At 51.0% G+C, this 20,572-nt stretch overlaps 1 protein-coding gene across 3 annotated transcripts in view; it reads left to right on the top strand.

The window, feature by feature from the left end:
* Positions 1 to 814: 814 nt before the first annotated feature.
* Positions 815 to 20,572, top strand: part of LOC133358597 (solute carrier family 2, facilitated glucose transporter member 5-like) — a 65,777-nt gene continuing 46,019 nt past the window's right edge. Inside the window, exons 1-5 of one of the 3 annotated variants that reach the window (XM_061576965.1) lie at positions 815 to 972; positions 5,632 to 5,706; positions 6,228 to 6,326; positions 8,538 to 8,698; positions 16,747 to 16,871. In XM_061576965.1, coding sequence (XP_061432949.1) covers positions 5,674 to 5,706; positions 6,228 to 6,326; positions 8,538 to 8,698; positions 16,747 to 16,871 — 418 coding nt within the window. In that variant the 5' untranslated portion in view covers positions 815 to 972; positions 5,632 to 5,673. Of the gene's footprint in view, positions 1,099 to 5,631; positions 5,707 to 6,227; positions 6,327 to 8,537; positions 8,699 to 16,746; positions 16,872 to 20,572 lie in introns of all 3 variants that reach the window. The other 2 variants (XM_061576966.1, XM_061576967.1) reach the window with 2 other exon arrangements.

The following is a 20,572-nucleotide window of genomic DNA, read 5'->3' as shown; positions in this document are numbered from 1 at the left end:
TAACAATACTCACAATTAAGTTACCGTGCGTCTTGATTTCATTCCGGCCCCATCGGTTTAGGATTTCATCAAAGGGGGTGGATCGCGCAACTCTATGGGGCCGTCCATAAATGACATCAAGCGATTTTGGATGATTTTTGACCCCCCCCCCCTTCGTCACAAGGCGTCACAAAAAGTCAACCACCCCCTCAAATATGACGTCACAATGCTCTGCCCCCCCCCAAATAAAACATGCTTCAAATCGCTTTAAACTATTGCCATTGTAGCGCGTATTTAATGTGGCGCTGTACTGATGTTGTCGGAGAAAACATTTATTTAAAAGTCTATTTAATTAAGTAGAACGTGTTGTTTATATTTATTTAAAGTTATGCATTTTGATGTGACGTTACATTTATCACCCCCCCCCCTCGTCACACATCGTCATAAATGTCTGACCCCTCACCCTAGGTGCGTGACGTCATTTATGGACGGCGCCATTGATATGACAGCCAGGATGCGTTTAAATCTGGCTTGATCATGGTAGAACGCAAGTAATTTTAATGAATAAAAAATGAAAAAAAAATTGTACGTGTTTTACTTGTTTATCTGTTGATTGGGGGCCCCCTTGTGACTGACTGGGCCCCTATACATCGCGTAACAATGCCACATGAGCCCTGAAATTGCTTTGCTCCCGCAACCGAACGGCCGTGGTGGTAACCCATTGATACTGATGGGTGGATAGAGAGAAAAAGCGGCGTGGGGAGCGATTTAATACATTTGCATCACTTTCAACGGCCACAGGGAGATCGAATCGAATCAGCGACCTCTGCTATTGCAAGCCCAGCCAGGGCTGGCGTGGGTGTGTGTGGCGTTAACTGATGGCCAACTTCCTAATATGGGGGCTACATCGCCTCGCTCCCGTGGCCTTCAGAGTGCACTGGCAGCAGCTGCGCGAGCCGAGTGTGCGAGTGAGGAGTTGAGGCTGCACAGGAGGTAAGGGAGTCATGGGACTCAGTGCGGAACCGCAATCGCTGCTGCTGCTCTTCTGTGTGTGCCGTGGTGGCTGCAGCGGTCACCTCCATGCCATGGCTAAACATAGAGCAACATGGACACAATCAGGTTTGCGACACAGCGTGGGAAAGTGTGAGACAGAGACACGGTGTTAGAGTGTGTGTGTGATACACGGTGTTAGAGTGTGTGACAGAGACACGGTGTGAGTGTGTGTGTGTGATACACGGTGTTAGAGTGTGTGGGTGTGCGTGAGACACAGTGTGAGAGTGTGTGACAGAGACACGGTGTGAGAGTGTGTGTGTGACAGATACACGGTGTTAAAGTGTGTGTGTGAGACAGAGTGTGAGAGTGTGTGTGTGGGTGTGCGTGAGACACAGTATGAGAGTGTGTGTGTGACAGAGAGACAGTGTGTGAGAGTGTGTGATAGAGACACGTGTAAGAGTGTGTGTGTGCGTGAGACACAGTGTGAGAGTGTGTGGGAGTGCATGAGATACAGTGTGAGAGTGTGTGACAGAGACACGGTGTGAGAGTGTGTGTGCGTGAGACAGAGTGTGAGTGTGATGGGCGTGCGTGAGACACAACATGGGAGAGTGTGTGTGTGATACACGGTGTTAGAGTGTGTGTGTGTGTAAGACAGAGTGTGAGAGTGTGTGTGTGTGTGCGTGAAACAGAGTGTGAGTGTGTGCGTGAGACAGAGTGTGAGAGTGTGTGTGTGACAGAGAGACGGTGTTAGAGTGTGTGTGTGACAGATACACGGTGTTAAAGTGTGTGTGTGAGACAGAGTATGAGAGTGTGTGTGTGGGTGTGCGTGAGACACAGTGTGAGAGTGTGTGTGTGACAGAGAGACAGTGTGTGAGAGTGTGTGATAGAGACACGTGTGAGAGTGTGTGTGTGCGTGAGACACAGTGTGAGAGTGTGTGTGTGTGCGTGGGACAAAGTGTGAGAGTGTATGGGTGACAGAGACACAGTGTGAGAGTGTGTGCGTGAGACAGAGTGTGAGTGTGCGTGAGACAGTGTGAGAGTGTATGGGTGACAGAGACACAGTGTGAGAGTGTGTGTGCGTGAGACGCAGTGTGAGGGTGTGTGTGTGACAGAGACACCAAATGTAGTGGGTTCGAATTAGGTGCACACACACGCAGCTTGGAGGCAACACTATTTATTAAACGGTAAGTAATATAACACTGTACATAAGGTGGTGACCACCTTCCTCAACTCACTAACACTCTGGAACACGACACAGACTGGACCAGGCAGGCAACGGCCTGCCTGGCCCAGGACGACGACCCGGGACTTAACGACCGATGATGTCTTCACTTCGGAGTACAGTACAACAGCCTCGCTCTGCGTTCACACCACGCTTATATCTGCTTTGGCGTGGCCGGCTCCGCCCAGGCGTGGCTGGCTCTCTCCAGGCCACGCCTCCCTTCCCAGGACACGCCTCACTTCCCCCACCTCTGGGAAGGTCCGGATCCCTCCACCACGTGACCCCCCAGGCACCCCCTTGGGGCCCCCAGCCCTCGTACGGGCCGACACAGTAGTGACCGTTCTATGTCACTACACTAACAGTGATCAGTGGGCTCACATGATATTGACTTCTCCAAGACAGAGGTTCTCTGCAAGCCATCTGGCTACCATGAGAGATTCGTTCACGAGATGATCCACATATACAAACACAGAGACAACTTCAACCGAGAAGATGGATTCTGGCTTAGCAATCATTGAAAGGACGTAATAAACCATTACGGATCTTAACTGATTGTGTTCACGTTTACGGTGACTTTCAGACCGCGTTCCGCTCACTGGCATTGTATTATCCGCAGGGAATGGATTATTTTCTCCGCTGCAAGTTTCCTCTCCCTATTCTCCCATTGACATATTTCGTTGCTTCCTCTTAGTGTCTTTCACACGACGGTCAATGGTACAGTGTATAATAACAAATAGTATCAAATTTATATGATTAATACAATGTACAAAGTAATATATAGTATCATAATTGTATAGTGAATATACAGCAGTGTGATATACATTAGGGTGGGTACAATCATACATAGTGTAATATTACAATGTATAAGGTATAGTGTGGTTTATAGCAATACAGTATATAATTTAATGTTGGGTTTGTCTATGGCAGTATATAGTACGGTGTAGACTCGTGTGATATAAGAAAATAAAGTTTAGATGGAAGCATATATTTTTTACGACGTAGAATTGCAATGTATTACTTACTGTTAATAACTCTGCTTATTGTAGAGTATATTTAGTATACTGATGATACTATGTAGTTTATACTTTTTACGTGGTGGTTTTAGTTACTGCAGCTACATACTATTAACACTCCTTCCCTTTATTAATGCTACCCCTATCCCCTCCCTTTGATGCTGCTAATCCTGCATAATGCACGGGCATAAGTAGTACTAATCACATAGCTGCATTCCCATATCCCCTCCCTTTGATGCTGCTAATCCTGCATAATGCACGGGCATAAGTAGTACTAATCACATACCTGCATTTCCCATAAATATGCTGAATTCCTCTTGATATGCAAATTCTTTGGTCAAGGCGCCCTTTCCCCCCCCTTCCAACCCAGCTTAAATATATGCTCCAAGCATGGTGCTGTTTCATTCAGACGCTGTCGCCTCGACAGACCTGGTTTTCACCTGAGGACGGCTGCTTGCGTTGTGGCCGAAACGTCGTGAGAATTATTTTATTATGTTTTATTTCTATTATTGTATTACTTCCCTTCTACGTGACTTTACCGAAAGAACCAAGAAGATTTTCTGTACTTTTGAGGCATAAGCTATTTGAAATAACACTTACTACCCAGGAATAAAAAAATAATAAATTTGTTACATAGTGTTATTAATGGAGTTTATTATTAACTTTGCTTTTGTGTCCTGGTCACAAAAGCAAAGTTTGTGGGGAATAATAGCCATTTTCTGTACTTTTGAGGCATAATCAATTGGAAAATAACACTTACTACCCAGGAACATGATTTTTTATTACACTGTGTAACATTTTATTTTTTGCTACACAGTGTAATACCCGGTGCTGTGTGTAAAACATCAGGGTTGGGGAGATAAAGATGGCTTGGCGTGATTCTGGCCACCCACCCCCTCGGGTGCCATTCCAGACTGGTGCCCTCTAAAAGTACTCGTCTCAACAGTCAATTAAGGCCATAGCGGGAGTATTTGTCTTTTTGCGAATGATGGCGAAGTCGTTAATAAACACGATTTCAATTCTCGACTCATGCACACACGCAAACGGCTAACATGAGTTGGGAATTATATCTTAAATTGAAACGCCACGCCTCCTTCACCTTTTATCTGCACTGATCAGCACGGCAAAGTATGGTCGAACAAATTAGTCCTTCATCCATCCAGCAATGAATTAACACAGGGGCTGTGAGTTGCGCCATTTGTGCAAACGATTTTATTGGCTAATGAATGGTGAAAATCAATGACTGCCAAGTTACCGGTAATACATTGATGCGTTAATCATTGTTATGACTAGAAGTACGTGGTGTTATATCCATGGGCACTGTGAGACCTTCACACACTCACACATACTAAGACCGAGATCCCCCAAATAGCCTTCAACAGACTGTTTGGGCAAGTGCTATTAGCGAGCACCTATGAAGTCAGGTACGGCAGCGGCCCCCAAAAATGTTGCACCAGGGACCGGTTTCGTGGAAGACAATTTTTTCACGGACCGGGGGGGGTCATCATTGGGTCTTTCCCCCTTTTCAAAGAAGCTCTCCAGCGACGTTTGTTTTTTTACTTATTTTGGCTAGGGTTAGCTTGTGGGCTTACCAAAACTGTGACTGAGACAAGTGTGCAGTGCGGGAAAGAGGCGCGGATAGAAAGTGGTAAATAAAATAATGGGCGGCCCACACGCGGACTCACCGCTCACCTCCTGCTGTGTGGCCCGGTTCCTAACAGGACACAGACCGGCACCGGTCCGCGGCCAGGAGGTTGGAGACCCCTGCGGTACGGCACATGAGGTGGTGGCTAGCACCACTCCCGGCTACTGTTGTCTCGCAAGTGCTGATGTTTACACACAGCACCAGGCAATAGAGCTGCATTCACTTAGGTGAGGTGGTCCAGGGCCGATTCAAATACTCGCAACTGTTAATTAGTCTGGTCACTGGGTTCGTAGTGCAACGCACTTACCACTGTCATGCACTTACCACCTCGTATGGTGTTCCAGCCTTCATAGGTGCTCGCTAACAGCACTTGCCCCAACATTCTGTTAAATGCTTACGGGGGGAGGGGCGTGATCCACACTGTTCTCTGTCTAATATGTAACAAAGACAAAAGACACAAATTCGCTACGAAGTGGTAACAGTGGTGGTAATGTCACCACAACACCTATGCCAGGCTAGGTACACTTTGAGGCCATCACATGAAGTGTGAAAAAGTCACGGGACAGACATCGGGTGTTATGTGTGGATTGACTGGCTGAGATTACAGATTTACACCATCTAGGCCCCCACTGTGCCACCTCGCTGATTTGTATCCGCATGGCACTTCGCTCGTTTTTGGGAGCGTCGCTTCTCCTGCCCTCCGTTGTTGTTTTCGTTGCAGTCCATGGCGCAGTGCACTAACCATTGTGTCAACACTCCACCCCGTGTGTTTGATATAGGTAGAGGAATCTTCATAGTGATCGTCAGCATTATCAGCAGCGATGGAGCCAAATACGCAAACTCCGAAGCAACGGGTAATGATATGGCTACATTAATCCCCCTCTGGTCTTCACACCTGATTGGCTCACAAGTGACGTTATCCAATTCACCCCTTCTATTTAAGATTGAAACAGGAGGAATTTTCCACATTCTGGCTATTGCCTGATGAGGATAGTTGCAATTACCGGCAAAACGTCGAACTCGAATTATAAATATTGTGGGTTTACTCTATAACACACTGGCGTGCTGAACAAGTAACTAATTTGCATGTTTTGTTTATGTAACAAACTTAGTAATTGGCTGTGTTGGGTAATGGCGGGTTTAACAGTACATATTTTCGCAATCTAACCCAAAAAAACTCTTATGAATCATCCGGATCATCAGCATTATTAGTATCATCATCAGTATCATCAGTATGACCACCACCATCAGAAACTTCAAGACGGTGGTAGTCACACAATGGCGTGAGCCACCACTTACCCCACAGGGCTACACCTTGACCTCTGACCTGCCGTGGTTACTCCTCCCCATGTGTGGTTGAATGGCGATGGCCCAGACTCCATCTCCCCGCCTCCTGCTCATGGCAGTCGCTGCGGGGCTCGGTGGCAGCTTCCAGTACGGGCTCAACCTCTCCCTCATCAACGTCCCCACCAAGGTGCGTATTTCGTTTCGGGCAATAACGCCTTTAATCAATGACGCAGCCTCAGCGGTGCGTTGAAGACGTTCACGGTTCGAATCCAGCAATATCCCTGATTATTAATAATAGTGTATATGTTGCCATTGCTTCACTTGCCGTGGATGTTAAATATTCTGCGGCGTCATTCACAAGATTAGGACATTGTCTGCCAGGCATCAGGGGTCAAATTTAGCCAAATTAAAAAAATTACACCACAAATTACTTAATTGGGTGTGTAGTGGTGATAACTACTCGCTGTTCGCAAGCTGTGAGAGAGCAGTTGGTAAACAAGGTTTTCCCGCTCAATCAAACAGTTAGGGTCAAATGGGGGGTGAGGTAGGATCCAAACGCCAGATTGGGAAGGACCAATCGGAGGGGTCCAAGAGGTGGCCGGGGATTGGTTAACCCGGCCACGAATAGGTATAAAAGCCGGAGCTGCTGAGAGCTCTTGGTTAGTTCTGCTACACGAAGACCCAAGTCGACTGAAGACCCTGGACCAAGCCTTCCAGCCCTTGTCAGGGCTGGGGCTCAGTGTAACCAGTGGTCAGGGGAGATAGGTCCTGGATAGGATCCTGGCTCCCAGCCTTCCTGCCCTTGTGAGGGCGAAGGTCTCGAGCGACCAGAGGACGGGGACCCGCCGGACCAGCGGCGGGTCAGTGTGCCTCCCCTAGGCCCCAGCCGGAGGATGCTAGGCTAGCGGGGGAGATAGCCGGCAAGTCCGGAGTCTGTAGCTCCTCAGGATAACGGGTAAGGGGACCGTATACCCCTTGTGTTAGGTGTAGTAAGTATTGGTGAATAAAAGCGTGTGGCCTCTAAGAAGTCTCCTTCAAGGACGTTACAGGTGTATAAACAGCAGCAACAATCGTTGGTCCCCTAAGGGAAGACTAATGTTCCGGGCCATTATTGCAAATGAGACTCATCCTGGCCTCTTGAATTCTCATGTTGAACAACAAAAGGAACTAACAAAAAAATGTCAATGTCTTTTGTGTATGGTGAGTCCCTAACAGAAACACAACTTTACACAAAAGCTTCGGTCATATTAGATCATGTTTAGAACGGTTATCGTGATCCCGAGTTTAGTTTGTGTGTATAATCGTTTGTGTGTATAACCCTTGATGCAGCTAATCCGGCTGTGACGGTCCCACATGATGACGGAGACTTGTGTTGCCTCCGAAACGTCGTGATTTTTGTTTTATTTTATTTTTTATTAATTTTGATGTTTTACCTACGTGACTTTACCGAAAAAACCTAAGAATATGAATCCTTGTAGTCACGAAAGCTTCAAATCTAGAATTATAATCGTATAGTTCACATACATAGAAGTGTGCAGGAGATGCACCCTTACAATTACATTGAGAGATGCAAAGAGCAACACATAGATTACCAGCACAGTTTAACGACATTATATATCCTGCTAGGGGAGCGGGGCTTAGGCAGGAGACGTCATATATATGTAATAAAGGACTCTCTCTCAGATGTCGATCTCCGTTGTTCTTTATTGGGTTCGTAGAATCTCGATACCACGGCGTCCTCGCTCAGACCCGCGTTCCTCTCGACGACCTCTCCACAGCCCCTCGGCTGCTCCGATATGCAGTCTCCCTGCTGCTCTGTTAGGCAGTCTCCCTGCTGCTCCGCCTTGCAGCCACACCGCTGCTCCGCTCTCTAGCTTCACTGCTGCCCCATATACAGCTAGCCTCCCACAGCCGCTAGCTCTCTGCGTCTGACACCGATGGCTAACGATGTCGACGTCTCCCACTGCGTGGCGACCGCGCCACTCTCTCCGTCCTGCCCAGCGTGGCCTCCTCCTGTTTCACTCCGTCTCAACTCCCCCTTCCCCTTCCGGTTCTCTCCCTAAATCCTCTCTCCCACGTGACCCTAACTCCACCCACTCCCCACGTGACCCAAACTCCGCCCCCCCTCAATCCTTGCTCGCATTACATATAGAAGGGATTATGGACGATGGTCAATAATTATCACGGAGTCGTAGCCAAGGAATGGAACGCATCCAAAGTACATGTAGTGTGGAGATGGAGTGATGAAATCACGTGCTGGTATTATACGGATTGCTGCATCTGCGGATTATAATACATGGCGGGTGGCTTGGCGGATGCATTCATCCAGCAGTGGCTTGAGCATGGCTGCTTAGTAATGACGCCTCATAACACACAGCTGTGTATGTGGGTGTCGCAGGTGGTGCAGGGTTTCATTAACAGCACGTGGGAGTCGCGCTATGGGCACCCCGTGAGCAGTTCCGTGCTCACACTGATCTGGTCCATCATTGCGTCCGTGTTCGCCGTGGGGGGACTCGCGGGGGCCATTCTCGCGGGGCCCATGGCTCAGCGACTTGGCAGGTAAACGTACACGTACACACACATTCAGTGTGTGCACTCAATCACTCACCCACTCACCTAGCCACTCGTTCACACACACTCACCCATACTCGCGCGCATTTAAATGCTCACACATAATAACAAAGACAAAGATCTCCCGTATAGCCTTAACAGACTGTTGGGGCAAGTGTTGTTAGCGAACACCTATGAAAACCGGAACGTCCCACGAGGGGATGGGTGGCTTTATCTCCCCAGTGGCGACGATTACACACTTCACCAGGTAGTGCAGCATGCTTACCGCTACCCTACCACTGCCCACTAACCGCTACCCTACCGCTCCCAACACAAACACACGCACACATATATACATACAGGCATACACCCATGCCCTCACTCACACACTCACTAGCTCATTGTTTCCCACCCATATACTTACCCATTCACCCATTTACCCACTCACTCTTCATTCACCCACTGTTTCATACTCTGACTCACCCACCCACCCATGCGCAATGAATCTGACGGCCTGAGTTTAAATCCTGGCCATGGCTAACCTCATTGACGAGTGATATCTGAACCGGTCCTTGGGAAGCGCTTCGGACGACTCAACCTTTAATGAGTAACTGGTGCATTGCATGTGAACATAAGCACTGGGGAGTTAAAGACAGCCGAGTGTGAGTCTGTGCCGGCCTTTATAGGTGTTTATCTTATTTTATATGTGTAGTAGCGGTACGCGCTGACAAGGGGGGCGCGTGTGTGAGCGCGCCGGGTGTGGCTACATCGCGTGGTATAGTGGTGACGCGCGCTGACAGTGATGGATCACGTGGCAGCGCGTGGTGCGTGGTTGTGTGCGCTGACACAAGATGAAAAAAAGGATCGTGGGGCAGCGCGTGGTGATTGGTAAACTGGAGTGGGTGCTCTCAGCGACGTCCGCATGGGCTCCGCCTCTCCGGGAGCGGAGGACTATAAAGGGGGACGCGCGGGAGCACTCGAGGAGTTGTTAACCAGTGAAGATCGAAGACGGAGTTGGAGAGAAAGGGCCCTGAGACCCCTAGTCCCGCTGTCCTTGTAAGGGCCGGGGCCCTGTGTGGCTCAGAGGCGAGACTGTGGGACCCGCGGTCTGACGTCCATGTGGGGTGAGGCTGTGGGACCCAGGGGTCGAGACTCATACCCCAGCCGGGGTGGGTTCCCGAGAAGCTACGGGGCGGAAGAGCCCGTGGGTGTGTAGCTGGGGGAACCGCGCAGCTTAGGCTACAGTTGGCCATACGTGTAAATAAGTTTGGTGTTAATAAAAGTGTGCTACCCGTTAAGTCGTTTCCCGCCAAGGTACTACATTACAACTGGCGTCAAAAGTAAACCTGTCTTCAAAAGGATGGATACTAGGAAGACTACCCGTACCCACGAGCGAGATCGGGAAGACGACTACGACGTACCGGAACTACAAGCCTCGGGAGGGGAGGACTAGGAGATGCCGACGCCGCAGCACCTCGCGGCGATACCCGACGCTCCGCTCGGGTCCGACACCGGCCTCCGGGATGCACACTCCCGCCTGGCGGAGTTGCTGCTCGCCGCCGCTTCTATTTTGGCGGAAATCACCGCTTCTGGAGGCGGGAGGACGACGACGAGGCTGGAGGAGGGAGCGCGGCCCGAAGGATCCCGCCAGAATGCGCTCCGCGCCTCAAATTTTGAAGTTGGCGCCAATTTTGATGATCCACCATCGATTGGCGGGAAGCGTGGACACCACGTGGTCGGGGACCTCCACTCTACACAGCCCGCGTCATCAGCGCGCGCCAAAAGTCTCCACCATGCACCTGCCGAGGGAGCCGCCATTCTCTTCAACCACAGCGGCGCGCGGGAAAATCATCCATCGGAGGAGGACGACCAAGTCTTCCAACAAAGACTTCCCGCGCTGACTGCGTTCAAGGCTGAGGGGGGCGACTGGGGGGCCTTCCAGCGAAGGTTTCTCGCACATCAAGAAATGTCGGGGTGGTCCGACGCCACCGCCTTACGTGCGCTGCCGGCGACGCTGGACGACGACGCACTCGCGGCCTTCACATCCGCCCCAAGATCGTCCCGCTCCATGCTCCAGGCCGCGCTACACCTCATGGCCAAGGTGTTTGGACCGCCCTCGACCTGTCGCCACCAGTTTTACGAACGGCGTAAAGTGGACGGGGAAACTACGCTCGCCTACCGCACGTCGCTGCCCTGGCGGATGCCGCCTTTCCCCGCATGGACGAGGAGGGGAAGGACGCCATGGTGACAGAGCAGCTGCTGGCGTTGGCCCACGACCTGGGGGTCCCCATCAATACGGCTGACGAAATGGACATCTGCTCCTTGGGGGTTGCTACAAGTATCCATGCACACGAGGTCCTCAAGCGCAAGCGGACGGTCGTCTGTGCATCGGCGGGGATCGCGACACCTGCCTCGATGATCGCCGAGCCTCAGACTGTTCCAGCTCGGGAGGAGGCCTTCACCGTGGCGAGACCGGGGGAGTGGAGATCGGGAGGTCGTTCGCTCATGCGATCGTCCCTCAAGCTGGAGCAACCGAAACCTGTGACGTCTCTCGTCATGTGTTACAACTGCGGCCTTCGGGGTCACGTCGCGGCCGGGTGCCGGGCCCCGCGTCAGCGCGCCACGGGACCACGTCCAGACGACGAACAAGGGCCAAAGTCGTCCCAGCTACCCCCGGCAAGTCGCGGCACCACACACGCTCGGTCCACATACACGGCACATTCGGGTCGCCGCTTCGCGGTGGAGGGACCGCGCATTGGGGCCGGGGATTCGGTTCGGCGAGGGGAGTTCGTACACGGCCTGGGAGCAGTAAAATGGTCTGAGTTGGCCCACAGGATAGTGGCTGCATCAGCCGGGTCGTCCGTAGTAACGGGATTTATTGACGGGGTTGAGGTCCGGGTGCTGGTGGACACAGGTGCGTCGGCCACTATCATTTCGGACCTTATTTATAACATCCTCCCCGTCCAATGTCGATCCCTACTCCCGGTGGACGTACCATGTTACGCGGCGAACGGGGGCTCTTTGGGAATTGTCGGACAGATTCGGGCGACAATTTGTATTGGAGATATTAAATTGGCGGGTCCTATTTTGGTTTCATCGTCCCTGGCAGTTCCTTGTTTACTGGGTACGGACTTTCTGGCTAAAATGCCCATTAAAATTCTCGTCGATCAGGCCTGTATTGAGCTTCCATCGGGTCGGCGTATTGCATTTTTGGCAAGTCCTACCAAAACACGCACGGTTTGTGCAACGGTCCAGGCGCTGGCAACTCAGACTATGCGAGTACCCCCGGGATCGCAGATGCTGGTACCCCTTCGGTTGCGGAAACCCTTCGGGGTGGATGCGGCGGAACAGGGTGTTCTGTTGGGGCCGTCAAACAGAGCTGTTGGGGGCCTCGATTTAGCGGTAGCTCAGACCATGGTGCGGGCGGACAGGAATCCATTCGTTATGGTTCTGAACACGGGGTCGCGACCAGCTGTTATTACACAGGGCACTGTGCTTGCTCACGCGGCGCCGTTACCCATGGATGAGCAGCTCGTTGCACATGTGGATTCTAACCTCGATCCGCACCCTCCATCAGACGAGGATACAGAATGTTTGGACTCGTTGTGTGATGGGTCTAGTAACCTGTCTAGTGTGCAGTTGGGAGCGTTGAGGGGCCTGCTACTCGAATTCGCTGATGTGTTTAGCAGACACAAGTACGATATTGGCTGCACGGACCTGTTGCGCCACCACATAGCGACGGGTGATGCGGCCCCAATTCGGCAGAATCCCTTCCAGCTGAGCCCAGCCGAGAAGGAGCATGTGCAGTCGGCTGTTAATGACATGCTGGCTGCCGACATCATTTCGCCCTCTTCCAGTCCATGGGGTGCTCCCATCGTCCTTGTTAAAAAACAGGACGGGTCCTTGCGGTTTTGTGTGGACTTCCGCCGCCTAAATAAAATCTCGATGGCCGACGCGTATCCACTCCCCAGGATGGATGAGTCGCTAGATGCCTTGGCGGGGGCACGGTTTTTTTTGACGCTTGACCTGCTTTCGGGATTTTGGCAATTGCCCCTCGATGAGGAATCGAAACCAAAGACCGCTTTCCGGACACCAGGAGGCCTATTTCAATTTAATCGATTGCCCATGGGGCTACATTCCGCTCCCGCCACGTTCCAGAGGCTCATGGAATTGGTTTTGTCAGGACTCCAATGGGACACCTGCTTGATTTACCTCGATGACATCGTCGTTTTCAGCTGGACTTTCGAGGAGCACCTCCAACGATTGAGGGGGGTGTTCCTCAGGATGCGTTCCGCAAAATTAAAATTTAAACCAGCTAAATGTCACCTGCTTCGGGAATCGGTGAGGTACTTGGGGCATATCGTTGGCCGTTCAGGGATCTCTACAGATCCTGCTAAGACGCACTGCGTCAGCTCGTGGCCAACGCCAACCTCAGTCACTGAGGTCCGCAGCTTCATAGGGTTTGCCTCCTACTACCGCCGTTTTGTTGAAAAATTTGCCACCATAGCCAGGCCCCTACATGCTTTGACGGCTAAAGGGGTAAGGTTTCACTGGGGGCCAGAGGAGGAGGCTGCGTTCTGCTCCCTTCGGGACGCCTTAGTGCGGGCTCCTCCCTTGTGTTACCCCGATTTCACGCAACCGTTCCTGCTTGACACGGATGCCAGTAACACGGGTATCGGGGGAGTGCTCTTGCAGGTGGTCGGGGGTGTCGAACAGGTGGTCGCCTACGGTAGCAGAGTTTTGTCACCTGCGGAACAGCGCTACTGTGTGACACGTCGTGAATTGCTAGCGATCGTTTTTTTATCCAGCAATTCAGGCCGTATCTCTACGGCCGTCATTTTACTGTTCGTACGGACCACGTGGCGCTCCAGTACGCAATGCGGGTTGCGCAACCCTCCGGTCAGTTATCCCGATGGTTGGAGGTCCTCCAAGACTACCAATTCACGACCATTTACCGTAAGGGATTGCGGCACTCGAATGCGGATGCCTTGTCGCGGTTGTCGACTGGCTCGGAATGCGCATGTCGTCTGGGATCGGCGCGGTGTAAACCCCCTGTCGCCATCCCCGCGGAAGTTCTGCTCGCCGCCACTGACGCTCCACAGGTCGACGTACCTGCCGCTCCCGCGTGCGGGGGCTCGTTACTCGCGTTGCCTCTTATTGAGTGGGGCCGTCTCCAAATGGCTGACAGCTCCCTACTCACGTTGCGTCGGAAGGCGGAGGGTCCCGGGGTGGGGGAGACGGGGGTCGGCTCCTGGGTGGTCAGACAGGGCCTCCTGATGAAGTGGGACAATATGTCCCGGCATCATGTGCTCGTTGTGCCATCTGCTATGCGGGGTAGGGTCGTTCTGGCTGCTCACGAACGACTCCTGCATTTGGGATTTCATAAAACGCTCGCCCTACTCCAGCGGGACTATTATTGGCTGGGTATGGGGAGCGACGTGGCGAACATCCTCAAGGGGTGTGTGGGATGCGCTCAAAGAAAACCGCCGCCGGTAGCGGCTAATCCACCGCTACAGTCCATCCAGGTTTCGCGCACGAACGAACTGGTCGCGCTCGACATCTTGGGGCCCTTTCCCGTTACACCGAGGGGTGACAAGTACCTGCTAGTTGGCGTAGAATACTTCACCCGATGGCCCATGGCATGGCCGCTCGCCAACCAGTCGGCTGCGGCAGTGGCGGACGCCTTTGTCCAGGGCTATGTTTTGGACAAAGGTGCCCCCGAACGCTTGTTAACTGACCAGGGAAAACATTTTTCGAGCGTTTTGTTGCGCGAGGTGTGCGACCTGTTGGGTACGAAAAAAGTGCGTACCTCCCCGTACCACCCACAGACTGATGGAATGGTTGAACGTCTCCACAGGACGATTACTTCTATGTTGTGCCAACAGGTCTGTGACGATCAGGTTGACTGGGACTTACAGGTACCGGGGGTCCTCGCGGCCTATCGAATGGCACCCCATGCGGCGACGGGTTTTTCCCCATTTTTTCTCATGTATGGGCGAGAGGCCGATCCGCCCATGGATGCCCAACTGGGGATTTCCCAGCCACGTGTGAAGTCTAAATTGGCCGATCACATCAAATTTAATATCGCCAAACTGGCTGAAGCACGGGAGGCTGCGAGGTTGAATTCGAGATCTCGCCAGATCGCTAACGAAAGATTGCATGCATGAAAGGTGTATACGCACGATTGGAAACCAGGCGATAAGGCCTGGCTGCACTGCCCACATGCACCGTTGGCTACGTCCCCTAAATTGTTGAGACCATGGAGGGGACCTGTGGAAGTCGTGCGTATTGCGCGACCCCAGTGTGTTCAGATTAAATGGGGAAAACGCCGTTGGTACGTACACCCCTCCCGTCTGAAACCTTTCGCGGCACCACATGGCCTCTCTTTGTGCCGTGACGACCGAGCGTGTGATGTGGCCGTCGACTCGGGGAGGGATGTGTCGCAGTCTGATCCTCACGTGTCTCCGCCTGACCCACTCCCAGGTGTCTCGGACCGATGCCTGCCCCGTGCCTTCCTGGACTGCCGGCGCCACCTGACGGTCAACCGCGTCTGGTGCCGTACGACGGACCGGCCAGGCGGACTCGTGCTAAGACGCGACACTTTTCCTGAAAAAAAAAAAAAGGGGGGGCCCGGGGTTGCATCTCTTCGCTGCGTTCCCCTTCAGCCCGGTCTAATGTCCCGTTCAAGGGGCGGTCGGAAATGAAGGGACGCTGCACGGGTCATTTTTGTACATAGTTTATTGTTGTCACTCGCCGGTTTGTACATATTGTTCTTGTTGTTACGGTGGCGTGTTCTGATTCGTACGGGCTTGCGGAGTTCTTGTTGTGTTGTGTTGTGTTATGTTGTTGTGTTGTTGTGGTTATTGTTGGTGTTACGGGGCACACACGGGGAGGAAAAATTTTTTCTTAGCAGCCGGGCCGGCTGCGAGCTATGTGGTAGGGGGTGATGTAGTGGCGGTACGCGCTGACAAGGGGGGCGCGTGTGTGAGCGCGCCGGGTGTGGCTACATCGCGTGGTATAGTGGTGATGCGCGCTGACAGTGATGGATCACGTGGCAGCGCGTGGTGCGTGGTTGTGTGCGCTGACACAAGATGGGAAAAAGGATCGTGGGGCAGCGCGTGGTGATTGGTCAACTGGGGTGGGTGCTCTCAGCAACGTCCGCATGGGCTCCGCCTCCCCGGCAGCGGAGGACTATAAAGGGGGACGCGCGGGAGCACTCGAGGAGTTGTTAACCAGTGAAGATCGAAGACGGAGTTGGAGAGATAGGGCCCTGAGACCCCTAGTCCCGCTGTCCTTGTAAGGGCCGGGGCCCTGTGCGGCTCAGAGGCGAGACTGTGGGACCCGCGGTCTGACGTCCATGTGGGGCGAGGCTGTGGGACCCAGGGGTCGAGACTCATACCCCAGCCGGGGTGGGTTCCCGAGAAGCTACGGGGCGGAAGAGCCCGTGGGTGTGTAGCCGGGGGAACCGCGCAGCTTAGGCTACAGTTGGCCATACGTGTAAATAAGTTTGGTGTTAATAAAAGTGTGCTACCCGTTAAGTCATCTCCTGCCAAGTTACTACATTACATATGTATAGAGCGCCTTAGCTCAAGGCGCTTTACATAGTTTAAAAGCGGTACAATATTAGAGTAATTTAGATGGTAAGGGCAGCGCAAGGGCCATGGAATGAGTGACCATAACAGAGGGCACTTTGGGTCACGAAAGGGCTACAGGAGAGGGATGTCATGGAGTAGAAGGGCTAGGGGAGGGAAGAAGAAGTGACTGGGCAATGGAGAAGAGGTGAGGCTTTAAGAGAGGAACGGATGGAGGTTAAGGATTGGGACTGCTTATAAGGTACAGGGGAAGTTTATTCCAGCGGTAGGGTGTAAGGAGGGAGGAAGATTGAAAACGAGATTGGGCAGAGGGAGAAGGAGGGACAGAGAGAGAGGCGGGGAGAAAATTGTGAACGAAGCGCATGAGGGGGGATGTAAAAAGAGATGAGAGAGGCTCGCGAACAGCACTTGCCCCAACAGCTTTTGAGGGGTGACACGGGGTTATCCTTGTTTTTGTGTGATCAGGAAGTGCGGTCTCCTCGCTAACAATGCGTTCGCGATCCTCGCCTCTATCCTCATGGGGGTGAGCGACGTCTCCTCCTCATTCGAGCTCCTCATCATCGGCCGTTTCCTCATCGGGGTCAACTGCGGTGGGTGAGATCATCATCAACAGCATGAAGCAGATCCAGATATAAATATATACGTACATATACTGTATATATGCACACACGACAAAGACCCCCTAAAGCCTGATCAGACTTCTGGGGCAAGTGCTGTTAGCTGTTAGTGAGGAGCTGGATGGATAACACTACGCCCGGTTGCGTTTGTTTCCCCAGTGATGTTTACACACCATGTCAGGTACTCATTTTTGGCTCAGTCCACCTAGAGAAGGCCCATGACCGGTTCAAATCCTCACTGCTATTATTATATATGGGCAGGAATGGAACTCCGGTTAGTACACTGCTGTAGTGGTTAGTACACTGCTAGCGCAGTGTACTAACCACTACACTAACCACTGCTATCAGTGCATACACCTATATGTAACGGGTTCCGGAGACACTTGTAGAGGTAAATTCTTTATTACAATCCAACACTCCAACTCTCCAACTCTCCAACACTCCTGATACTCTGTTACAGCCTAGGTACACAGCCTAGATACTCTACTCTGGCTACGCTCTGGAACTCGCCCTCACAAGGTCGTAGAGTCGGGAGTTCCAGAGCCCCACCACTCGCTCTCACAACATCCCAGGGTCTTCAGATGGCTGGTCGTGGGTCTTGGGTCTTGAGCTACAACTGGCCCTGATCGTCCAGGGAGCTCACCTTTTATGCCTAGTCCCCAACGAGGGATGGGGCCGTGTGCGCCCCCAGATATCCCACAGAGCACACACAGCCCCTCCCCTTTGGCGGCGCCAAGGGGCTTAAGCGCCTGGGAACCCAACGCCTGGCGCCAAGAGGCTTAAGCGCCTGGGAACCCAACGCCTGGCGCCAAGAGGCTTAAGCGCCTGGCCCGCCCAGGGTCCCAGAGCCCCCAGCAGCCCCTCCCTTCTTATGTCACTACATATACACTATAGACGACAATAACTCCCAATGATAGCCACTTTGTTCAGCTATCATTTGTGATAGTCAGGTTACTTCTAAAAATAAGTTAATACCTCAGTGGGATTTTCCTGGTAAGATGCGGATAGTGTAGTTGTATTTTGATGTGTTTGGGTGATTTGTTAACCTTTCTTGTACTTTGCACTACGACCATCTTTTGTATTGTTTGCTTTAACGCACGTACCTGCCCCTACTGGACATCTGTGAAAAACGCTTTTATCTCATTGGATTTCTCTAGGATAAATAAATATTCTGATATTGATTTTGTACCACTTTGTGGGGAAGGTCAAGAATGGTTTTCATATGAAAAGACCCACCTCCATCTGGATGTGGAATTTACAACCCCTGGTTAGGCAAGGCTGTCAGCAGATGAGCAGCAATGCCTCAATGCTCATTTCAGCAGAACATCACTTTGAGTTTTAACCATGTTTGACATTTATACGATGCTACTGCTTTTGTTACCAGTACTATGGCTAAAACTGCTATTATAGGCGTGTCTCGCTTAATGAACGAGATACTTTCTTTGAAAATAACTCGGCAAGCGAAAACTTGTGAAGCGATCATCATTTTCTCTTAGACTCCCATGTTAAAACCAGAGCTACGTTTCAGCCCCAAATGTTTCCACTCTTGAACAACTTTCTTAACGTGAGAAATACAAATTAAAATTTTAAATTAAAGTAATAAAACATCAAATGCAACACTTACCACGCATGGAGAACCACAGTGCTTGCAGGTACCTGGTATTTATGTTGTGTGAAGGGTAGTAGATGTTAGTGGGTGGAGAAAGCAGCAGGGGCCATGCAGAACCTCAGGTTCAAATATCACTCGCCACTCATGTTAGACAAGGCTTGGAATCAAACCCTGGTAGCTGGGTTCATAGCCACAATGCGGAGATGAAAAATGGAACTCAACTTCATGTCCATATCGTCTGCAATTAATTAGCGCCGCCATCCCACCCTCCCTCCACCCAATAGGTGGTGGCGGGTGTCATTAAACCCGCCACCACCTGACAAAGGCAATTAGTAAAGTTTGTCACGCAAACAAAACATGTCAATTAGTTACTAGTTCAAAACACCGGTGTGTTGGAGAGTAAACCCACAACATTTACAATTCGAGTATGACATTTCACCGGTAATTACAATCAGCCTCATCAAGTGATAGCTAGAATTGTAGCGAATTCCTCCTGTTTCGATTTTAAATAGATGGGGTAAATCTGATGTCGTCAATGTGAGCCAATCAGGATCTACGAGTATGCAGAGGATATGAGGTACCTGTTATTGTACCTTTGAATCTATCTTTTGAGGAGCGCTAGCGAAGACATGTAACCCAAAAAAACCTCTTATGAACAGTGACAAATTGTATTCATGCTTTGACAAAGGCTTGCAACAGCCGTCAGAGGAAGGACATCTTGCTCCACTGCTTCTCCACATCACTCATGGTTCTGACTTATATACGAATTCTAACTCAATATATAATATCGCCAAGACACTCATTATGACATTCAATTCAATTAGTCAGCATGTGGCCGCATTTGCCACGTAAATATATGCTGCCTGTAGAATGTATTTGATAATATTCATCTTCTTGTTTTTTTCGGTAAAGTCACGTAGAAGGGAAGTAATAAAATAATAAAAATAAAACATAATAAAATAATCCTCACGACGTTTCGGCTACAACGCAAGCAACCGTCTTCAGGTGAAGAATGAGACACTGCCAAGCTAGGAGCTTATATATAAGCTGGGTTGGAGGTGGAAGAAGAGCGCCTTAACAAAAGAATGTGCATATCAAGAGGAATTTAGCATATTCATTGGAAATGCGTAGGAAGTGGGCGGGGGGGTTTCAAAGTCATATTATGCCCATGCATTATGCAAGATCAGCAGCACCAAAGGGAGGGGGCAGGGGGTAGCATTAACAAAGGGAGGGAATGTAAATAGTATGTAGAAGCAATGAAACATGTGAATGGGAGAGCGGTGGCAGGAGACCCGCAGCGGAGCAAATAATCCATTCCCTGTGGAGAACACAAGATACACAGTTAATGCCAGTGAGTGGACTGCGGTCTGAAAGTCACCGTAAACGTGAACAACAAGCAGTTAAGATCCGAAATGGTTTATTACGTCCTTCCAATGATTGCTGAGCCAGAATCCATCTTCTCGGTTGAAATAGTCTCTGTGTTTGGATATGTGGATCGCCTCCTGAACGAATCTCTCATGGTAGCCAGATGGCTTGCAGAGAACCTCTGTCTTGGAGAAGTCAATGTCATGTGAGCCCACTGAATTGTAACAGTGATCTGCCATGGCTGAGGTGTTTGACCTACCGTGTTTCAGGTCGGCTTTATGTTCACAGATGCGGTCCGAGACATGTCCACAGAGGCAACTTAGTTTGTAGACGCCAGGGTACTGTATGTCTGGAACCACGTCTTTTACAGACGGGACCAGATCACGGATTTTATGTACTGTGTTGAATCGGACCTGAATCTTGTGTTTAATCAGGATTTTGGAGATCTTTTTTGTGACCCCAGCAATGTAGGGCAAGGTAATGGTTTTGAAAGGCTCCTCAACAGGATCCTTCTTGATGGTTGGAGTGATGGCTTTACGGATTGTGTAGTCGGAGTAACCACTAGCCTTAAGAGCTTGGCGTACGTGTTTGAGTTCACTGGCAATGTGTTCCTGGTCGGAGATGCATTGGGCTCTATGGTATAGAGTCTTGATGAGGGAGTTCTTCTGGGATGGATGGTGGTGGGAATCCGGTTTTAGGT

The sequence above is a fragment of the Lethenteron reissneri genome, chromosome 62, assembly GCF_015708825.2.
Source record: "Lethenteron reissneri isolate LAM-NWPU_2019-01 chromosome 62, ASM1570882v1, whole genome shotgun sequence".
Taxonomy (NCBI): domain Eukaryota; kingdom Metazoa; phylum Chordata; class Hyperoartia; order Petromyzontiformes; family Petromyzontidae; genus Lethenteron; species Lethenteron reissneri.
Note: the sequence above shows the minus strand (reverse complement) of the source record. Positions and strands in the feature narration are given on the sequence as shown.